At 36.6% G+C, this 16,711-nt stretch overlaps 1 protein-coding gene across 1 annotated transcript in view; it reads right to left on the bottom strand.

Annotated features, from left to right (window-relative positions):
• LOC149070516 (uncharacterized) overlaps window positions 1-16,711 on the bottom strand; it is a 70,440-nt gene that overhangs the window by 4,649 nt on the left and 49,080 nt on the right. The window contains exons 30-38 of the mRNA XM_089249187.1: window positions 10,774-10,866; window positions 10,510-10,569; window positions 10,205-10,305; window positions 10,033-10,096; window positions 7,515-7,678; window positions 5,535-5,613; window positions 5,382-5,433; window positions 3,665-3,741; window positions 442-544 (exon numbers count right to left, since the gene is read on the bottom strand). Of these exons, the coding sequence (XP_089105313.1) occupies window positions 442-544; window positions 3,665-3,741; window positions 5,382-5,433; window positions 5,535-5,613; window positions 7,515-7,678; window positions 10,033-10,096; window positions 10,205-10,305; window positions 10,510-10,569; window positions 10,774-10,866 (793 nt within the window). The remainder of the gene's footprint in view (window positions 1-441; window positions 545-3,664; window positions 3,742-5,381; window positions 5,434-5,534; window positions 5,614-7,514; window positions 7,679-10,032; window positions 10,097-10,204; window positions 10,306-10,509; window positions 10,570-10,773; window positions 10,867-16,711) is intronic.

Below are 16,711 nucleotides of genomic sequence, written 5' to 3'. Positions count from 1 at the left end.
CCACAGAAAATCAACTTCAGCCGACCACCACTATGGCGACGGCGGGTTCGAACCCGGGACTTCGCGATGCGAGTCCGTCACTGTGACCACTCGACCACCACAGCGGCCGAGTTTAGGTCGTGACTCATAGCTCAAGAATCCTTAGCTGTAAGTAGATTTGTACGACCGATCTCGGAAGCTCCCGTGAATGAAGTTTAGGTCATAGCTCAAGATTCAAGAATCCTTGGTTGTATGTAGATTTGTACGACTAATCTCGGAAGACCCTACGAATCAAATTTTGGTGGTGAGCCATAGGTTAAGAAACTCCTGACTTAATGGACGAATTTAATTTTTCCCCAGTATCACCGATGGTTTCATTCTCCTGCTTCATAATTATTAAGGTTACGTTTACTGCCGTCAAAGACTTCATGTTACATGTGAATACAATTAATGTTTACTTACCATGAGAAACAAGACCACCAAGCTCTGTTACGACACCGGATAGCAGCGGGAAGTAAGGACTCCAACCAATATCAGTGGAATAAGCGATCAACACATCACCAGGCTACGGATGAAAAATCATGTAACGTGAGTTCGTGACTTATATAATTAATTAAAAAGGAGATTATATATATGTATGTTACGGGAAATTGAGAAATGCGATTATTATACACAATGACCGGTTATTATGCATTCTTACCATATACTTTGGTGAGTTGGATAAATTTCTCTAAATTTATCAGTTTTTTACCGGTGATTATGCATGGCATCTACGTGTCGTTGGTAAATTTGATATATTTCCCTAAATGTATTCACTATTAACGGCAATTATGCGTAGCACCCACAAATAGTTGGTAAATTTAATGGGTAATAATAACCCAAGTGTCGCGTCGTTGGTAAACAATATTATTGATATTATATGATATACCATACATGGTTATTCATACAAGTATTGTATCATTATATCAGGGTACGCTCGTAAAATTTGCTATCATTATATTAGGGTACGATCGTAAAATTTGCTATCATTATATTAGGGTACGATCGTAAAATTTGCTATCATTATATTAGGGTACGATCGTAAAATTTGCTATCATTATATCAAGGTCCGACTATATTCATCACACATACTAGACTCATATGGAATTTTTTTCATATTTATAAAATTCACCAATTACATTAGGGTATTATGCTTAATCACACATAAATGCTTAAATATTTATCAAATTTACCAACGACACTTGGTTATTATGCATAAACGCCGGTAAAAGTGATAATGTTTTCAGTATTTAATCAAATTTTCAAACGGCGCTGGGGTATCATGTATATTTGCAAATAAAAGTGATAAATTTATCAAACTTACTAAGACGATTGGTAAATATGCACAGTAATCGATTATTATGTATAATAACCGATTTATAACAGTTACCGTAAGATATATCTACTCTATAATATAAAATCACAAATTCGAAAAGGGCCCGTTTCTAAGCAACCGAAATTAGTGACGATTTTATGTTACGAAAATGAGTGACGGAAATCTGTTACGTTTTTGTGTTACGGAAGTCGGTTACGATTTTGGGTCAAATATTCACTTGACTATAGCACATATCGGGACCCATTTGACCCATCGGGACAATGTTATGTGCATGTACCGAAAGGCTCCCACATCCAACAGAATTTAGATGGCGAGCCCCCAAACCAGCTTTTCAGGGGCCCCTCTGTGGTTAATTTATAGTGTGAAAAATCAAAAAGTGATAAGAATCGTTGTGGCCCCTGTCAGCCCTGCCCTTGTGGGGGGGGGGGGTCATGCCGAGAGGTATGTATAATATACATACAACAGCAGTGCTCCCAGCACACAGGGTCGGCGTACCGGTGGGGGGGGGGGATTGCGCGTACAAGTTAAAAGTTTTCATTTCCAGGGGCCCTTGATGGATCTCATTGTTTTCTTGCTGCTTTAACGTTGAAAAATTTGCGATAGCGGAAGCAAAAGATATATCCAGTCTGGAGGGGCCCCATAAAATTTGTGAATTCGGTCACGGGTAGTTGTGGGTAGGCATGGATTTTATTCGTTGGTGAAACGAATACAAATGAAAATTTTTCTTGGTACTCGCACCGGGGGGTGACCGACAAGCTTCCAAGTCGGGGGGCCCCATGTTTACAGGTTTCATTTTGGGGGCCCTGGATGAATCTCATTCTTTTCTGTTGTAGAATTTGCAACAGCGGAAGCCCAAGATAAAGCCAGTCTGGGGCTCCACTAAAAGTATGCGAATTGGTGTCCCGGGTAATTGGTTGGGGGCCCTGGATTTTATTCGTTGGTAAAACGAATACAAATGAAAATTTTTCATGGCACTCGCACCGGGGGATGATGGACAAGCTTCCAAGTCGGGGACCCATGTTTACAGGTTTCATTTCGGGGGCCCTGGATGAATCTCATTCTTTTCTGTTGTAGAATTTGTAACAGCGGAAGCCCGAGATAAAGCCATTCTGGGGCCCCACTAAAAATCTGTGTACTGTGTCCCCGTTACTGGATATGGGGCCCTGGATTTTATTCGTTGTAAAATTGATAAAAATGAAAAATTTTCGTGGCCCCTCACAGGGGGGGGGGGGTGTCCGACAAGCTTCCAGGTCAGGGCTCCATGGAACCCCACTAAAATTCAACGAATTGAATCTGGGGACCCCCATGGGGAAGTTTTCTGGGGGTACTTGATGAATCTCATTTGTTTTTTGTTGCTTTATTATTATTTTTATTAAAATTCGCTTCCTCAGTAAGCTGGTGCTTTTACGTCCCTTTCCATAGCACGCTGATGAAGTGGGACGAAATAAACAAGATATGTTGTGAAGAGAAGTGGGGGGGGGGGGTTGGCCCCCCCCTAGTATATTATAATAACAGATGTATCACAGTTTAGCGACTTTTTAGGGATTCTTTGTTTTGTATGCATATTTCATGATTTTTAGGGCATATTTTGGCCTTTTTAGTGCAAATTTTAATATTTTTAGAGCATCTTTCGCCACATATTATGTGCATATAATATGGGCTCTAGGGATTACTTTACTTGGCCGCAAATTACTGGCGAACCGTTGATCCTATCGGCATTCTTCCAATTGAAAGAAGTATCCAAATAGCATGTAGACCTTATTAACTACCTCATACATATTGCAAGGGGTTGTATAGTTATTTTCCCACAAGAGATAGAGCGGGGGCCCACGTTTGGTGTGGGTGTCGTACAGTTATTGAAATTAAAAAAAATAGTTATCCTGTCCTAAAAAAACTCAATTATATAGAATATTGTTGGCGTTTCTCTCTCAAGGAAGGGGGAAAAATCCACCGTTCCTAAGAGCAATATTCGCTGAGATATTTGAATTAAAAAAATACTGAAAATGAGGGGAAAAGGACGATTGCAGTATTTTTTGTTAGCCTCGGGTGAGTCAGGGCAACGGCTTTCTAATTGGGGTTTTGAAGACAGGGTGACCAAATAAAAAGCTTGATTTTTTTATTTTAATAACTATACAACCCCCTGCAACTTGAATGATGTGCACCTGAGTTTGCACGTTTTTTAGGTAATTTGTTTAATTGGAAGCACGCCTCTAAGACCAACGATTTGCCAGTAATTTGCGACCAAGTGACAAAGTAATCACCCTGTTTATAGGTACATAGATTTCTCAAATACTCCCTCAAAGACATTACCTTTATGGATCCGGCTTCAGCTAATGTCGGCACCACACGCGCGGGTGCCTTGACCACACCTTGGCTCACTGGGAACCCTGCCGAAAAATTTTTACATTTTAATATAAGCGCAAACCATATAAAAACAAACACTAAAACTAAAACCACATAAAAATTTTCATACCTAACTAGTCGTTAAGTTTGAAAATAGGCTATAAGGGGTCATTCAAGTGTTACGTCAGCATCGATGGGGGTTTCGATTTTCTGTCTTTTGGGGGGGGGGGGGTTTGGATGATGCTCACGTCATCAACCACACTTTATGAAAATATGAAATATTCTTAATGGCATCTTACTCGGTGCGCCAAAAACGAGAAAAATCTTTCGCTAGTTTGTAGGCCCCCTGAACTAACATTCTCCCAAATGATAAATCCCTTACAGATCCACTTCCACGATCTCTAAATCTTTCACGGCTCCTTCAAGTGCTCAGAAAATGTTTCCGGGCCGCTTAAGTGCTCTGGAACTGTGCAACGCATCACTCCGTAATTATGCCACGGATCACTTAAATAATCTGGAGATGTTCCGTGGATAACTTGAGTGATGTAGAACCACACTGGGCGACCGCTTAACTGCTCTAAAATTCTGCCACATGTCACTCCAGGGATCTCTAATTGTGTCGTTCAAGTGTTCTGGAACTGTGTCGCGGGTTACTTAAGTGATCTTTAAATGTGCCACTGGCGTACTTCAGTGATCTGAAAATGTACCCCGGGTCACTTAAATGCTCTGGAATTGTGCCACTGGTCATTTAAGCGATCTGTAAATGTTCTGCTTAGTTCATTTTTACAAAATTGGGTTTGAGGGGGCAAAGCCACATCACATAACCTTCAGGGCCTCATTTGATCCGCAGATCAAGGGTTTACCATGTATGGCGTAAAGGGTGGGTCGCAATGAATTTCTTAAAGAGAAATTTTGAGTTCATACCCTTCAAATAACATTGAAATTAACAGAAATCGATTATAATAACATATAAAGGAATTTTTACATTAAAAACTTTTTTTTCGTCTGGTGGGGGGGGGGGGGATCGCACGAGCCCCGTATGCTCTCTTCCGCGTACGTTTATGATCCCACCAACATGCGTTAGGAGGTGGGGGCAATGCTGACGAAATTTTGCTGACAAGGGGAGGGGGTCAGAGTTTTGCTGATGGGGAGGGGGAAAAGGGGATCAAAAATGGCTAAAAATTTTCTGACGTAATACTTGAACGGCCCCTTTATATGCTTATCTAATGATTTCAAGTACATAAAGAACAAATTCGAGATACCAAGTGGAATAACAAAACCAATTATAAGACGGTCTGGTAAGCGGCACATCTATCGCTTCTGGTTTGTTTTCCATTATAGATACTGACATTGTTGCAACAAGTTATGGCAATAAATAAAGAATAAATAAATATCATGAGTTTTTTCTTCCGATTTTGGCCGATCGCTTCATTCCATTTCTCAAACTGGCCGGCCTGAGCCCGAAATCAAGGAAAGATAGGTCATAGGCTGGTGGTCAATTTACAGTGAAATTGGTCATTCATTCATTCAAACCGAGCACAGCTCCGGTCTATCGAATTATTGCTATTTACAGCGAAATTGGCCAATATGCGAAATGGCCGGCCAACTCGTAAACTGGTCCATTTCGGGCTTTGACCGTAACATATACATACATATTTGGATCTCTTATGGCGTTATATATTACCTGTCATTATTGTTCCTTCAACCGCTTCTCCGTAATCTTCGTATATGTTAGTCTATAGAAATGGAAAAACATCCCAACAATTTGAATCAAATAAATATCGGGTATCATATTTCTCAATTAAAAGATCAAATCATTCGATGTAAAATGGCTTACCGGTCTTGGAATTCCGCATATAATTTCAGGAAACATTAGTTTGTCCATTTCTGAATGATAACTAAACCGTTTATTGGCTCTGGAAAAATAATGATGTGCATAAAATTAATGAAAAACTAAAATACGAGAGATTTAAACAAAGAATTCACTTCATTTATAGTTTGGAGTTACTTTAACTAATTATTAAATGCGGTTAATTCTATGGATATATGATCCTTTGATTTTCATTAGATTTTTTATTGCTAAAAGTTCTTCATATCAATTTGAACCTAATAATTGTGTTTTGTTTTTCCTGTCAGTTATTGCTCATGATTTTATTACAGTGAAACCTCGATATAACCATTGCGGACGAAGAAAAATCATTGTAGAGGGATTATCGTTATACATCGCGAGACAATATTACCATCACGTTTCACCATATTTTTGTTACTGTCGATATTTTTTTAACAAATCGACGTTCTTAGTACCACTGTTGTGCCAGACATGACCGAGGCTCTGTCCAGGCTTAGTACCACTGGAAAATATGCTTTTAAGCATTTATTCGCAACGATGAATTGTAATTGATTAGTTGATTAATAGAATTCCATTTAGATGAATTGCCCGTGTAAAGAGGTTCACCTCGTTGCACGTTTGTTTTTTACAGAAAATAGCAGCACCAAAAACTTCAACAGCACTTACGTTGATCACGTGGTGCAAAATACTTTGACTTTTGAAGACAGGACACACCCCGCTTCCCATCTCAGAGAGATATCGAAGCGTTCCCGAAGGATGGGTGTATCCGGAAAGTTTTATTATAAACAACAAAACATTGTCGCCTCGGACAATGGCAACAAAAATAAAATATATATAAAAAACGATCGTCAATCTGAGATCATATAACAGATAATTAAAATCAAAACAACAAACGCCGATAGGCAATCAAAATCATAAACAAGATTATACGATGATGGCATTCTCATAAAGAATCTAGTAATTGTTAGTTAATCGAACGATTGTCAATAATCTAAATCTAATGATTGTCAATAATGAATATAAAATTTCGAATCGCAGTGGATCAGCTAATTACAGTCATCCATGTTTTTAGATTGTCCAGCTTCGACATCAGTTCGATTGTCGGCATCGGTCTTCAGTAGTCATAGGTCCTCCATCGTCTAGGCCGCAAGTTGTATGGCCTCGCCTGATTGCTGCACTCTCGCGAAGGCGGGTATGTGACGTCAGTAACTCCAAATACCGATGTAATTGGACGCCCTCGGAAGAACAAAAACTGGTGGTGTCTTCAAAAATTACTGAAATTGATTTTTGAGCGAGATTTTGAAATTATCTTTGTATCGGTTTAAAATGTCTTAAAAAATATCGTTGTAGACGGATTTATCGTAACAAAGAGAATTGCCGTGCATCGAGAAGACTTTAACATTAAACTATAGGTAATTCCAAACAAGATTGAAAAAAAATATCGTTGTGGAAAGAATTATCGTGATATCGAGTATTGTTGTAGCGAGGTTTCACTGTATTCATGATCTGTCCAGATAGGGTGTTCAGCAACGTGTAGTAACTAATCGGATAAGGAACTAATCGGATAACTCTCAGAAGAAACCAACAAAAAACTACAAATAAAAGGGAAAACCACGAAATTCCTAATTCTTCATAATTCATGGTTTCGACACACCATGGGTACCGTCTTTAGAGGATAAATATAACATAACTTATATTAATTAAATAAAATATATTTATCCTCTGAAGACCATGAATACAAGACCAAGAATCTGTATATATCCCATTGAGTTTCAAAACTCATTAAGAATTTCCTGGTTTTTTCTTTTTCCTTGGTTCTTTCTGAGATTATATCAAGCAAAAGGGTTTATTATTTAGAATTTATACTTATTTTTTATTTAATTTATATTTAGAATTCATTCTTCCATAATTGGATAGCATTAATGCATATAAAGAACGTGAGAACCATATGGTCTGGTGATGTATTACCTTGCCACGATTCTCGGTGATCTGGTTTTAATCAGTTGAAAGATCTCTTCGAGACCGAGAAAAAACAACAGGTCTCTTTGTGGTAATCGACCTTCTTCGACCATCAGGTCTGCCAACTTGTGCAGCACTTTTCGGTGCTCGTGCATCGCCAAAATGCTCACCGACTGCCATAAAAAAAAAAAAAACCTTTGACATGGTACAAGTTTTGAGAAACAAATGCGTGAAATAAATACAAATACAAAGGCGACAACCGGCAAATCGCCCTACGAGGTGGCTAACTGAAGATGCCCATAAAAAATATGGCTGACAAATTACCATGATTATTAAAATTCAGCAACCCAATATAAAAGAATATACAGTAAAATCTCGATATAACGATATTCTGGGGACGTAGAGAAATTATCTCGTTGTATCGAGAGGCGGTAGTTGAACATTCCCAAACAAGACTTGATAAATAGCGTTGAAGAGAGCTTTATCGTTGTATCGAGTATCGTTGTAGCGAAATTTCACTGTATTTCGGAAAATAATTAACAACATACACTCAATGGAACATATTTTCTTTATTTTGTAGTGCGTTCTTATCTGTATAGATGGCGCACCCTCCTCACGCTCCTGGTGATTGTAAAAAAAAGAAAAAATGTTTTATGTCGTCACTACAAGCATCGGATCAATTTTATGCCGAGACGAACTCTGAAAGAAAAGTTATCTGGTCTCTCCCAGAACACGAATCCAGACCCTTTTGCATTCCGGTCAAGCATGCTACCATCTACAGTTCTACACCACTAGAGACACAACCATGCCTTCATTATTTCGCTCACAGTGGCGTGAAGAGCTGAAGTAGAGGCATTAATAGCCTCTCTTAACTTCAGCAAATGGCCCTCAGGTAGGACGGTAGAGATAGACGGCTTTTTCTCAGCCCAATTATATCCAGAAAAAATATCTATTTTCTCGTTATATTGTGATGATCATTGATCATTTTGTCACACCACGGCCATTTTCTTCACACGAGGGCTATTTAGATTGGGATCTACAATTTATTGCCGATTCCAAACGGCAGCCTTGTTTTTTTATACTTATCGAGAGGTTGGTGCGCTGACCCACCTCAATATGGGACTCCCTGCGGCAGCAATCTTTTTCTGTATCTTTTTTCCTATATTGGGCTGAGAAAAAGCCGTCTATCTCGATATATAATAAAAAAGATTATGGGCTTATTATGGTTGTCTTATCTAAGTATGAATAGCTTCTCGATTTATCCCACTATGTCTATCGTATTCCTTTTTAAATGTGTCGTGGTAAAATTGATGACCGTCTGAGGTAAATTATTAAATTATTCTAGTTATTAACAACCCCTATTAGAGAAAAACTCCCTGCGACACCACAACCTGGAATTGTCTCTTACTAAACGATACTGGTTTCCCCTTGGGGAAGCAGTCGATTGACGGTGTATTAATAACTCATGGTCCATCCTATCCATCGAGTTGAAAATTTTAAATACTTTGATCATATCCCCCGACACCTGCGTTCCTCGAATGTTAATATATTCAAGAAATCAAGTCTTTCTTCATAGCTCAAGCCCTGTGTACCAACAAGAGTACGCGAAGCTCTTCTCTGCACCTCCTCAACCAGGTCTATGTTCCTCTGTATGTATGGTCTTCAAAATCTTACGCCATACTATAGTCCAGGACAAACTAAGCCCCAGAAAAGAGGAAAAATAACTAGGAGAACGCGAAGAGAACTTTTAAGAATGAAATCGAGCATTCTATTAGTCTTTTTTTTTTTTGATCAACGCTAAGCAATTTTCAGAAAATCTAAGCCGCTCGTCAATGAGATTTCCTAAATCGGAGCCTCTGGTTGCACCCGGGAGAGTAATACCATTCAACTCGTACGGGTAAAAATTGTTGTTCCAAAAAGTGGGTTGTTCGTACCAAAATGAACGAATGATAGTGAAATGAGAAAATAAAAAAAAAATTGAAATGAGATTTATATATATGTATATATTATAAAACCTCAACAATAAAAAAAAATAAAAAAATAAAAAAAAAGTGGAAAGAAGAAAAAAAAATGATAAGAACACAGATAAACAGAAAGAACGAAATAAATGGGAAAAAATAAACTGAATGAAGAGAATAAATGAGGAAGAAAAAAAATGAAACTGAATAAAGAGTATAAATGTGGAAGAAAAACTGGATGAAGAGAATATAAGTGTGTGGGAGAAAATGAAACTGAAACTAAATGTGGAGAATAAAGCACTGAATGAAGAAAATAAACTGAATGAATAGAATAAATGAGGGAAAAAACTGAAAATGAATAAAGAAAATAAATGCGAAAGAAAACATGCAAAAACTGAAATGAAGGGAAAAGAGGTTAGACACAGAAGAAAAACCACAAAAAAATTAATAGAAATAAGGAAATAAAAAAAGTAAAAAAAAACAAAGAAATTTAAAACTAGCTTTGAGACAGGAAATTTTATTTTTTTTTCTGAAAATAATTAAGATAATAACTTGAAAAATTCACATACCTTTGATGCTTCGCGTCCCCGAACAGCTCGTCTAGAATTCGGAAGCAAGAAACGCAATTTCAGCCTGAAAAAAAAAAAAAAACAACAAAAGTCATTTCAAGTTGAGTTGGGGTTAAGGTACTCAGCGATTTGATTGGAAAATTGAAAATTCAATTTCAAAAGAAAGTAAAACCTCGACATGAAATCCAGCTTGACGTGTAGATTCGAAATCACCTGGGAAAATGGTATTTCCTTTTTTTCTTCAGCTGCCTGGAGGTTACTTGTGATTAAAACCTGCGCATAGTTGCAATAATTACGAAAGAGATCAAAAGAGAAACAATTGTGATCAATATGACGATACAAAATCATAACCAATTTCGTCAAATTAGAACATCATTTATTTATGTCCATTGGATTATCAGTACGGAATTCTAACTAAATCTGTTAGTAATGCAGAATTGTGATAACTTTATTGTATTGTAATATTTATGGAATCACCTTGAGCGTTTCCACCAGAGTTCGCTGATCCCATCCCCAAGGCTTCATGTATAAGTCAAACTGGCAATTATAAATCAATCAATTAATAAATTGTTTGGGAACAAATTAATTTTTTTTAATCATAAACATGCAGTAATACTTTACAGAAATGGAAAATAGCAAATCTTAAGTATAATATAGCAGTAACAAACATTAAAAATCATCAAAAAAATTAATAATGAAAATTTCAATTTAAAAATATATATACATATTTGGATAACATACCTCTCTCGGACATCTGTGACCATGTCTTTCCAGAAATTTATGGAATTTCACGCCTGCTTCAGTTTTCGTGTTGTGAAGCCATTTGATTGCCTCCTGTAGAAAAATGAAAACGTTTTTGCAGATTTTATTATACAGTCACCTGTGTGTTGGTTTATGAACGTCTCGGCTTACGAACAACGAAAAATGATTCGGCTTACGAACACGCAAAACGGTCTGAATTACAATTTATTTTTCTCGACGGAATTTGGTTGAAGAATTATGTATCATCAGAGTAAAATACCAGCCACCAATTATGGTTCCTCTCATCCGGCACACAGATCAGCAGGTCTTTTCAAACTTTGTGAAGCTCTGAAGAGAAGAACTTTTTCAAAGAGGTTTTGCAATAATATCTGACGTAGACCTAACAGTCAGCAACTTCTGGAAAAATTATTTCTTTATCATCCTACCTACTGCATAGTTCTTATTTACAAAGCTTGGCAGCAAGTGTCTTATTAATTTGGCTTGAAGTATATTTTGTGGCCAGAGAATGTTGCAAGCGGAGATTTTGAAGGCTTTGAGACCGAGATTATAGATGATACTTATTAACGAAACCGGACTTAGCACTTGAATCGTTTTCCGCCGCTGCGGTGGTCATAGTGACGGACTCGCATCTCGTGATCCCGGGTTCGAACCCCACTGGTGCCACAATGGCAGTCGGCTGAAGTTGGTTTTCTGTGGTTCCCAATTTCGAGGTGTAAATACGAGTCGATCTTCTTGTTGAAAAGTATCGCCACAGAAAGCAATTGGACGTACAAATTTTCAATCATTACACTTCACTCACTTCACTTATGTGAAATATAGATGGTAGCACTGAAAAATCAGACACAACACTAGATACGCACTCAAACTGGTGGGTACTTCCGGCACAACTCACTCGGTAGTAAATTGCCTGGCGATAGACCTGAGTTGTGCTCGGTATGATAGAAAGAAAGCATCATTTTTTTCCGTTTGCATTTCATCTCTTCCGAATTATGGTAATTTTTTCAGTGTTGGCTTAATGATAATAATATTGGTTATGCGCATAAGCGGCAAAGTAAAAGTTCACACTAAAAATCATTGGAGTCCAAGGAACGGATTAATTAATTTTATATTGATTATTATGAGAAAAAAAAATTTTGGTTTGCAAACAATTCGGTTTACGAACGGACGGAATGAATCAAGTTCGCAAACCAAGGTTGGACTTTAATATGAGAGGTTGCAAGTAAATTATTTTGTCATTCGAAATCTGACATATGTGACCATTCATTAGAATTTTTTTCAAATTTTTAACGTTTGAAAAAATTTTAAATTTCAAAAATCTGAATTAAACATTTTTTAAAAAAAAATATTGAATATATTTTTGAAATTAAATTTTTTTCCAAAAATTAAAAAAATTCATAAAATTCTAATGAATAGTCAGATATGCAAGTTAGAGGTCCACATTACTATATAACACGTGTCAAATAAATATTGCTGAAGAATTTCAGAATTTTTGGTGCATTAAGTTATTTTTTAATCAACAAATGCAAAATCTGAAAAAAAAATCGTGTTTCAAGTGTATAAATTCATACTATAATTTATCATTTCTTTCTTGAATAACCAATGAAATAACCAATTAACTGATCGACGCGAAATTTTTTGCATTCGATTTGCAATTGAACGAAATATTTTTTAGTCATCTATGAAAAATAGATTACTCTTTAAGGTAGGTAGGTCGTGCACACCAAGAATTAAGGTATATGCTGAAATTAAGGTGGGCTTATATATACCAGGGCTGGACAAATCCCAGGCGCCAAGTCATCATGGCGACTAAAAAAATTGTATTGGCGCCTAAAATTTTCTTTTTGTAGTTACTAAATCACAGGCTGAGAGAGCAGCACAAAATGTTTGGAATTTATAGCAGCATATCTACCAACAATGAAAGAGGACCGCTATGCATTGGCGGAGATGGAAGTCTGGGGGGGGGGGCACGATGATGTCAATTCATATATGCATATATACATTAGATCAGTCAACTTCACCTTTGACGCTGGAGGGGGCAATGACCCCCCCCCCCCATGCCACTATGTCCTGAAAAAGTCAAGTATTATTTTTTGAACCCCCCCCCCCCCTTTTTTTTTTTTACGGGTAAAAGTTTTTTAGGGGCATATATTTCCTTCTAGCACCTACATTTTTTTCTAAAAACAATTTGTCTACTTCTTGCTTACACACCTCTCAAGAGATCGGTAAACGGGGGCTAATTAGTCTATCTAATTAATCTACTTAACGTTATTTTAGATAATTACATATAAATAATTACTTTGATTAATTTTTTATTAATAAATATAAAATTTTATAATAATTTTAAAATAAATAAATCTATTTTTGATAAGAAAGTTAAGCAGTAGATGTCAGCACAAATAACTTTTTCAATAAAATAAAAATTATTTTTATTGATTCTACTTATTTTACTTATAAGTAAAAAATAATTCTGTATCTGCGTGTGTACGTGTATGAAAATTATTCACTTTTTTAATATTAATTATGTGTTGTGGTGCTAAATTGTTGAGTACTATTTATTTAAGTTTACAGTACTCCAAGAAAGAAAACTTTTGGCCTGGTGATCATATTAGTGGGGTACCATTTTTGAGTTGTTACCGTGACCGCAATAACCCTTTGTGTGTCGGTGAGTAATTCTCCTGAATAAATATGTACTAGAGCATTTTAACCGAAACAATTAAGTCACAAAGAAAAAATAATATGTCAACACACAGAGGTCTAAATGCACATTAGGTTCTTTAATTCTTAATTCATATAGCCAAAAACAAAATACCAAAAAGAAAAAAAAACGATGCTGAAATACCTTACTTTACTTATCGAAAAATTAAAAAATTTAAATATCGCTGCAGTTTGGTTTTCCTGACCACTCAACAAAATTTGTAAGAGAAAATTTACTCACATCTCCCATATTATGGTCACTTCATTCTTGACAACCGGATTTCGATGAACAGTTCCCTTTAACTTGAACACTCAGTACGGACAGTTCGTTTTCTCATAAGTCATCCTTTGACTGGCGAATCTGCTTGGCGAATTGAACGATTAATGTCATCTGTATCTGCTAAAGCGACGGTCCGTGCACATACTTTACGATGTCGGAGCATCAAAGTTCTCCATCTGTACTACCACTCGGGGTAGTGTGGACCTGGACGAAGTAGCATCCTTAGACTGGACTGCAAGAGACAGCTGCTGGGCTTCATCTTTCTGGCATGACAGTAAAACTTCCTTTCTGGATCAGTTTGGAGCAACTGATATGACGAGACAATGCTTCATACCGTTTTTCTTGAGCTTACATCTTCAATGTTACGACTTTTTGGCAGTTCAGAACTACATAGGGGTTTTGAGTGACTTGATTTGGGATTTGAGTTTCAGGGGCTCTTCAAGTTACGTGGGGGGGGGGGATTCTTCAACGGCGGGACCACGCTTTCTCGTGCAACTGGTCCCGATGAACTGCACGCCTCCAAAGTTTTTCAGTGATAATATGTAAATTGAGTGATGGGCGGGGCTTGAGAAAACGCACCCTCTAATTCGTCGCGCCAACTGCGTCATCCAAAATTTTACCCAATTGTATCACGAGGCGCGAACACAAACATGAAACCAAAAGAAAAACATCTTCTCTCAATACGGGGTCGATTTAAGAAAATGAACGGCTTTCAGCAAAGTTTATAACTACAACAATAATTTTCAATATAAGATTTCCGGATTAAATGCACAAATATTCATCAAAATCAAAAAACATTAACATCATTGTGTGGGGAAAAAAATTAGCTTTCCAACGATATGCGACATCATATATAAATATTCTTGTTTCGCGACATGCCGAAAAATTTAAATCCAAACAAAGGAAATTCTTAAAAAAATTCAAATTCAACACCTTCTCGATGACAGAGAATGATTTCAAGCATATAACATTATTTCAAAAGTTTCTCTCCCTCAAAATATTTTACAACACAAGCCTTTTTTTTTTTCTTCAAAGCATTGGAAACAGTGGAGAGAAAAAGAAAAAAAAATATATAAATTTTTAAAATTGAAATACTCACACGGTCTCAAAATTATTTAACTCGATCTCTTGATTAACAAATATGTTTGTTTCTCTTATTAAAAAAAAAACATCGACTTGGAATATGTAAAAAGCGAAAAATCGGCTTTTCAAGTATAAAAAAAAATATACAACAGATTACGAACAAGTGAGAGAGAAAGAAAAAAAAGAAAAGGAATCTTATCTTCCTTTTACACGTACCGAACGAACGCGTTCGTGTGGGAACAAGAAAACTGACTCATCAAGATGGCGATAATATCTTTGATTATCAGTGGATGTGTCTCTCAGGTGTGTCTCTCACAAAAGAAAGAATATATTATTCAAAAGAACACACATTTTCTCGTTCAATTTAACTCGGAATTTCTCAAAATTTCACAGGAAGAATCAGAAAAATTCAAGGAATTTGTTGTTGAGCTCAAATGATTGAGATGTCAAAGCATTTAATATTTAGGATTTTCCGACAAACACATACAGTGTGATGCATAAAGAGTGTGTGTCCACTCTACACAAACGATCTGTGGTTCAGATCTCGGGCATTTTATGAATATCAGACGGAATGATAACACAAGAAGAAAGGAACTAGACAACCACGAAATTCGGTTCAGCTTTCCACAAAAATATAAAGACAGAAGCTCAAATATTTTCCACGCGACAAACACAATTATATTTACATTTAGCAAATTTCACTTATTTGACATGACAATTCTGGGTTAAAATATGTCAGGCTTCTTTGTCAAAGGGGGGGAAAGTGTCCTACTTTTCCCACCGTGACATCACCGACGGTTTCGGAAAAAAAATTTTACCGTAGGGAAAATTTTTAGAGAAAACACTCCATAAAAAAAAACAGATGTCAAGATCTACTCTCAATGATGTTACACAGTACTTGATCAAAAGAAAGAAAATGATTGAGCGATTTAGTTTCCTGGCCGTTCATAGTGTTTCAAAAGAACGAACAATCGCAACAATTACCATGACTCATTTGACATTTGGGGACAAGGAATGAGGACAATGTCTACACAGACGAACAAAATACAAAGTGTGTCACCTGAGTTATTCCAATGTGTTACCTCTATACTGCTTCTCATACCATCGAAATATGACTTCGATTCAACGAATTTTTCCATGCTTCGGACTCTACACACGCATCATGAAAACGAGACCAACACACCATGAAAATGAAACTAACGTAAAAGAAAGGACAACATCAATGAAAACGAAACTACTACTTCTCAACGTACAAATACTTAAATCATCAATACACAACAGTGATCTGGTGTTTCACAGATACAACAAAAGGGATCTGGTGTTTCACAGATACAACAAAAAGGGATCTGGTGTTTCACAGATACAACAAAAGAGATCTGGTGTTTCACAGATACAACAAAAAGGATCTGGTGTTTCACAGATACAACAAAAGAGATCTGGTGTTTCACAGATACAACAAAAAAGATCTGGTGTTTCACAGATACAACAAAAAAGATCTGGTGTTTCACAGATACAACAAACGAACAAAATTTAAAGTCTACAAACCGACTTCTTCTGAGATTCTTTTGATTGTCCTCAATCATACTCGACATACTTGCTTATGTTTACGTGTCATCACAAAATTCTCTTTTTTTTTCCTGGAATACTCAAGCAACAACACATATGATTAATATTCGATTGCTGACATTATAAACAAATGATATTTGTTATGCAAACAAAATAAACATGTTTTTCAATGTTACATTGTGACAAATTATACATTTGTGAGTCAATTTCCCCTTCGATTTTGTCTCAGTGGTCAGGCAAATGCAAATTGTTACATTGACAATTTTATGATATGATACACACAGAATGTAGAAA

The sequence above is a fragment of the Pholcus phalangioides genome, unplaced genomic scaffold (genome assembly GCF_987345545.1).
Source record: "Pholcus phalangioides strain wild (caught in Gottingen) unplaced genomic scaffold, Ppha-v1.0 ptg000021l_1, whole genome shotgun sequence".
In the NCBI taxonomy this organism is placed as follows: Eukaryota; Metazoa; Arthropoda; class Arachnida; order Araneae; family Pholcidae; genus Pholcus; species Pholcus phalangioides.
This window is presented reverse-complemented; position numbering and strand designations above follow the sequence as displayed.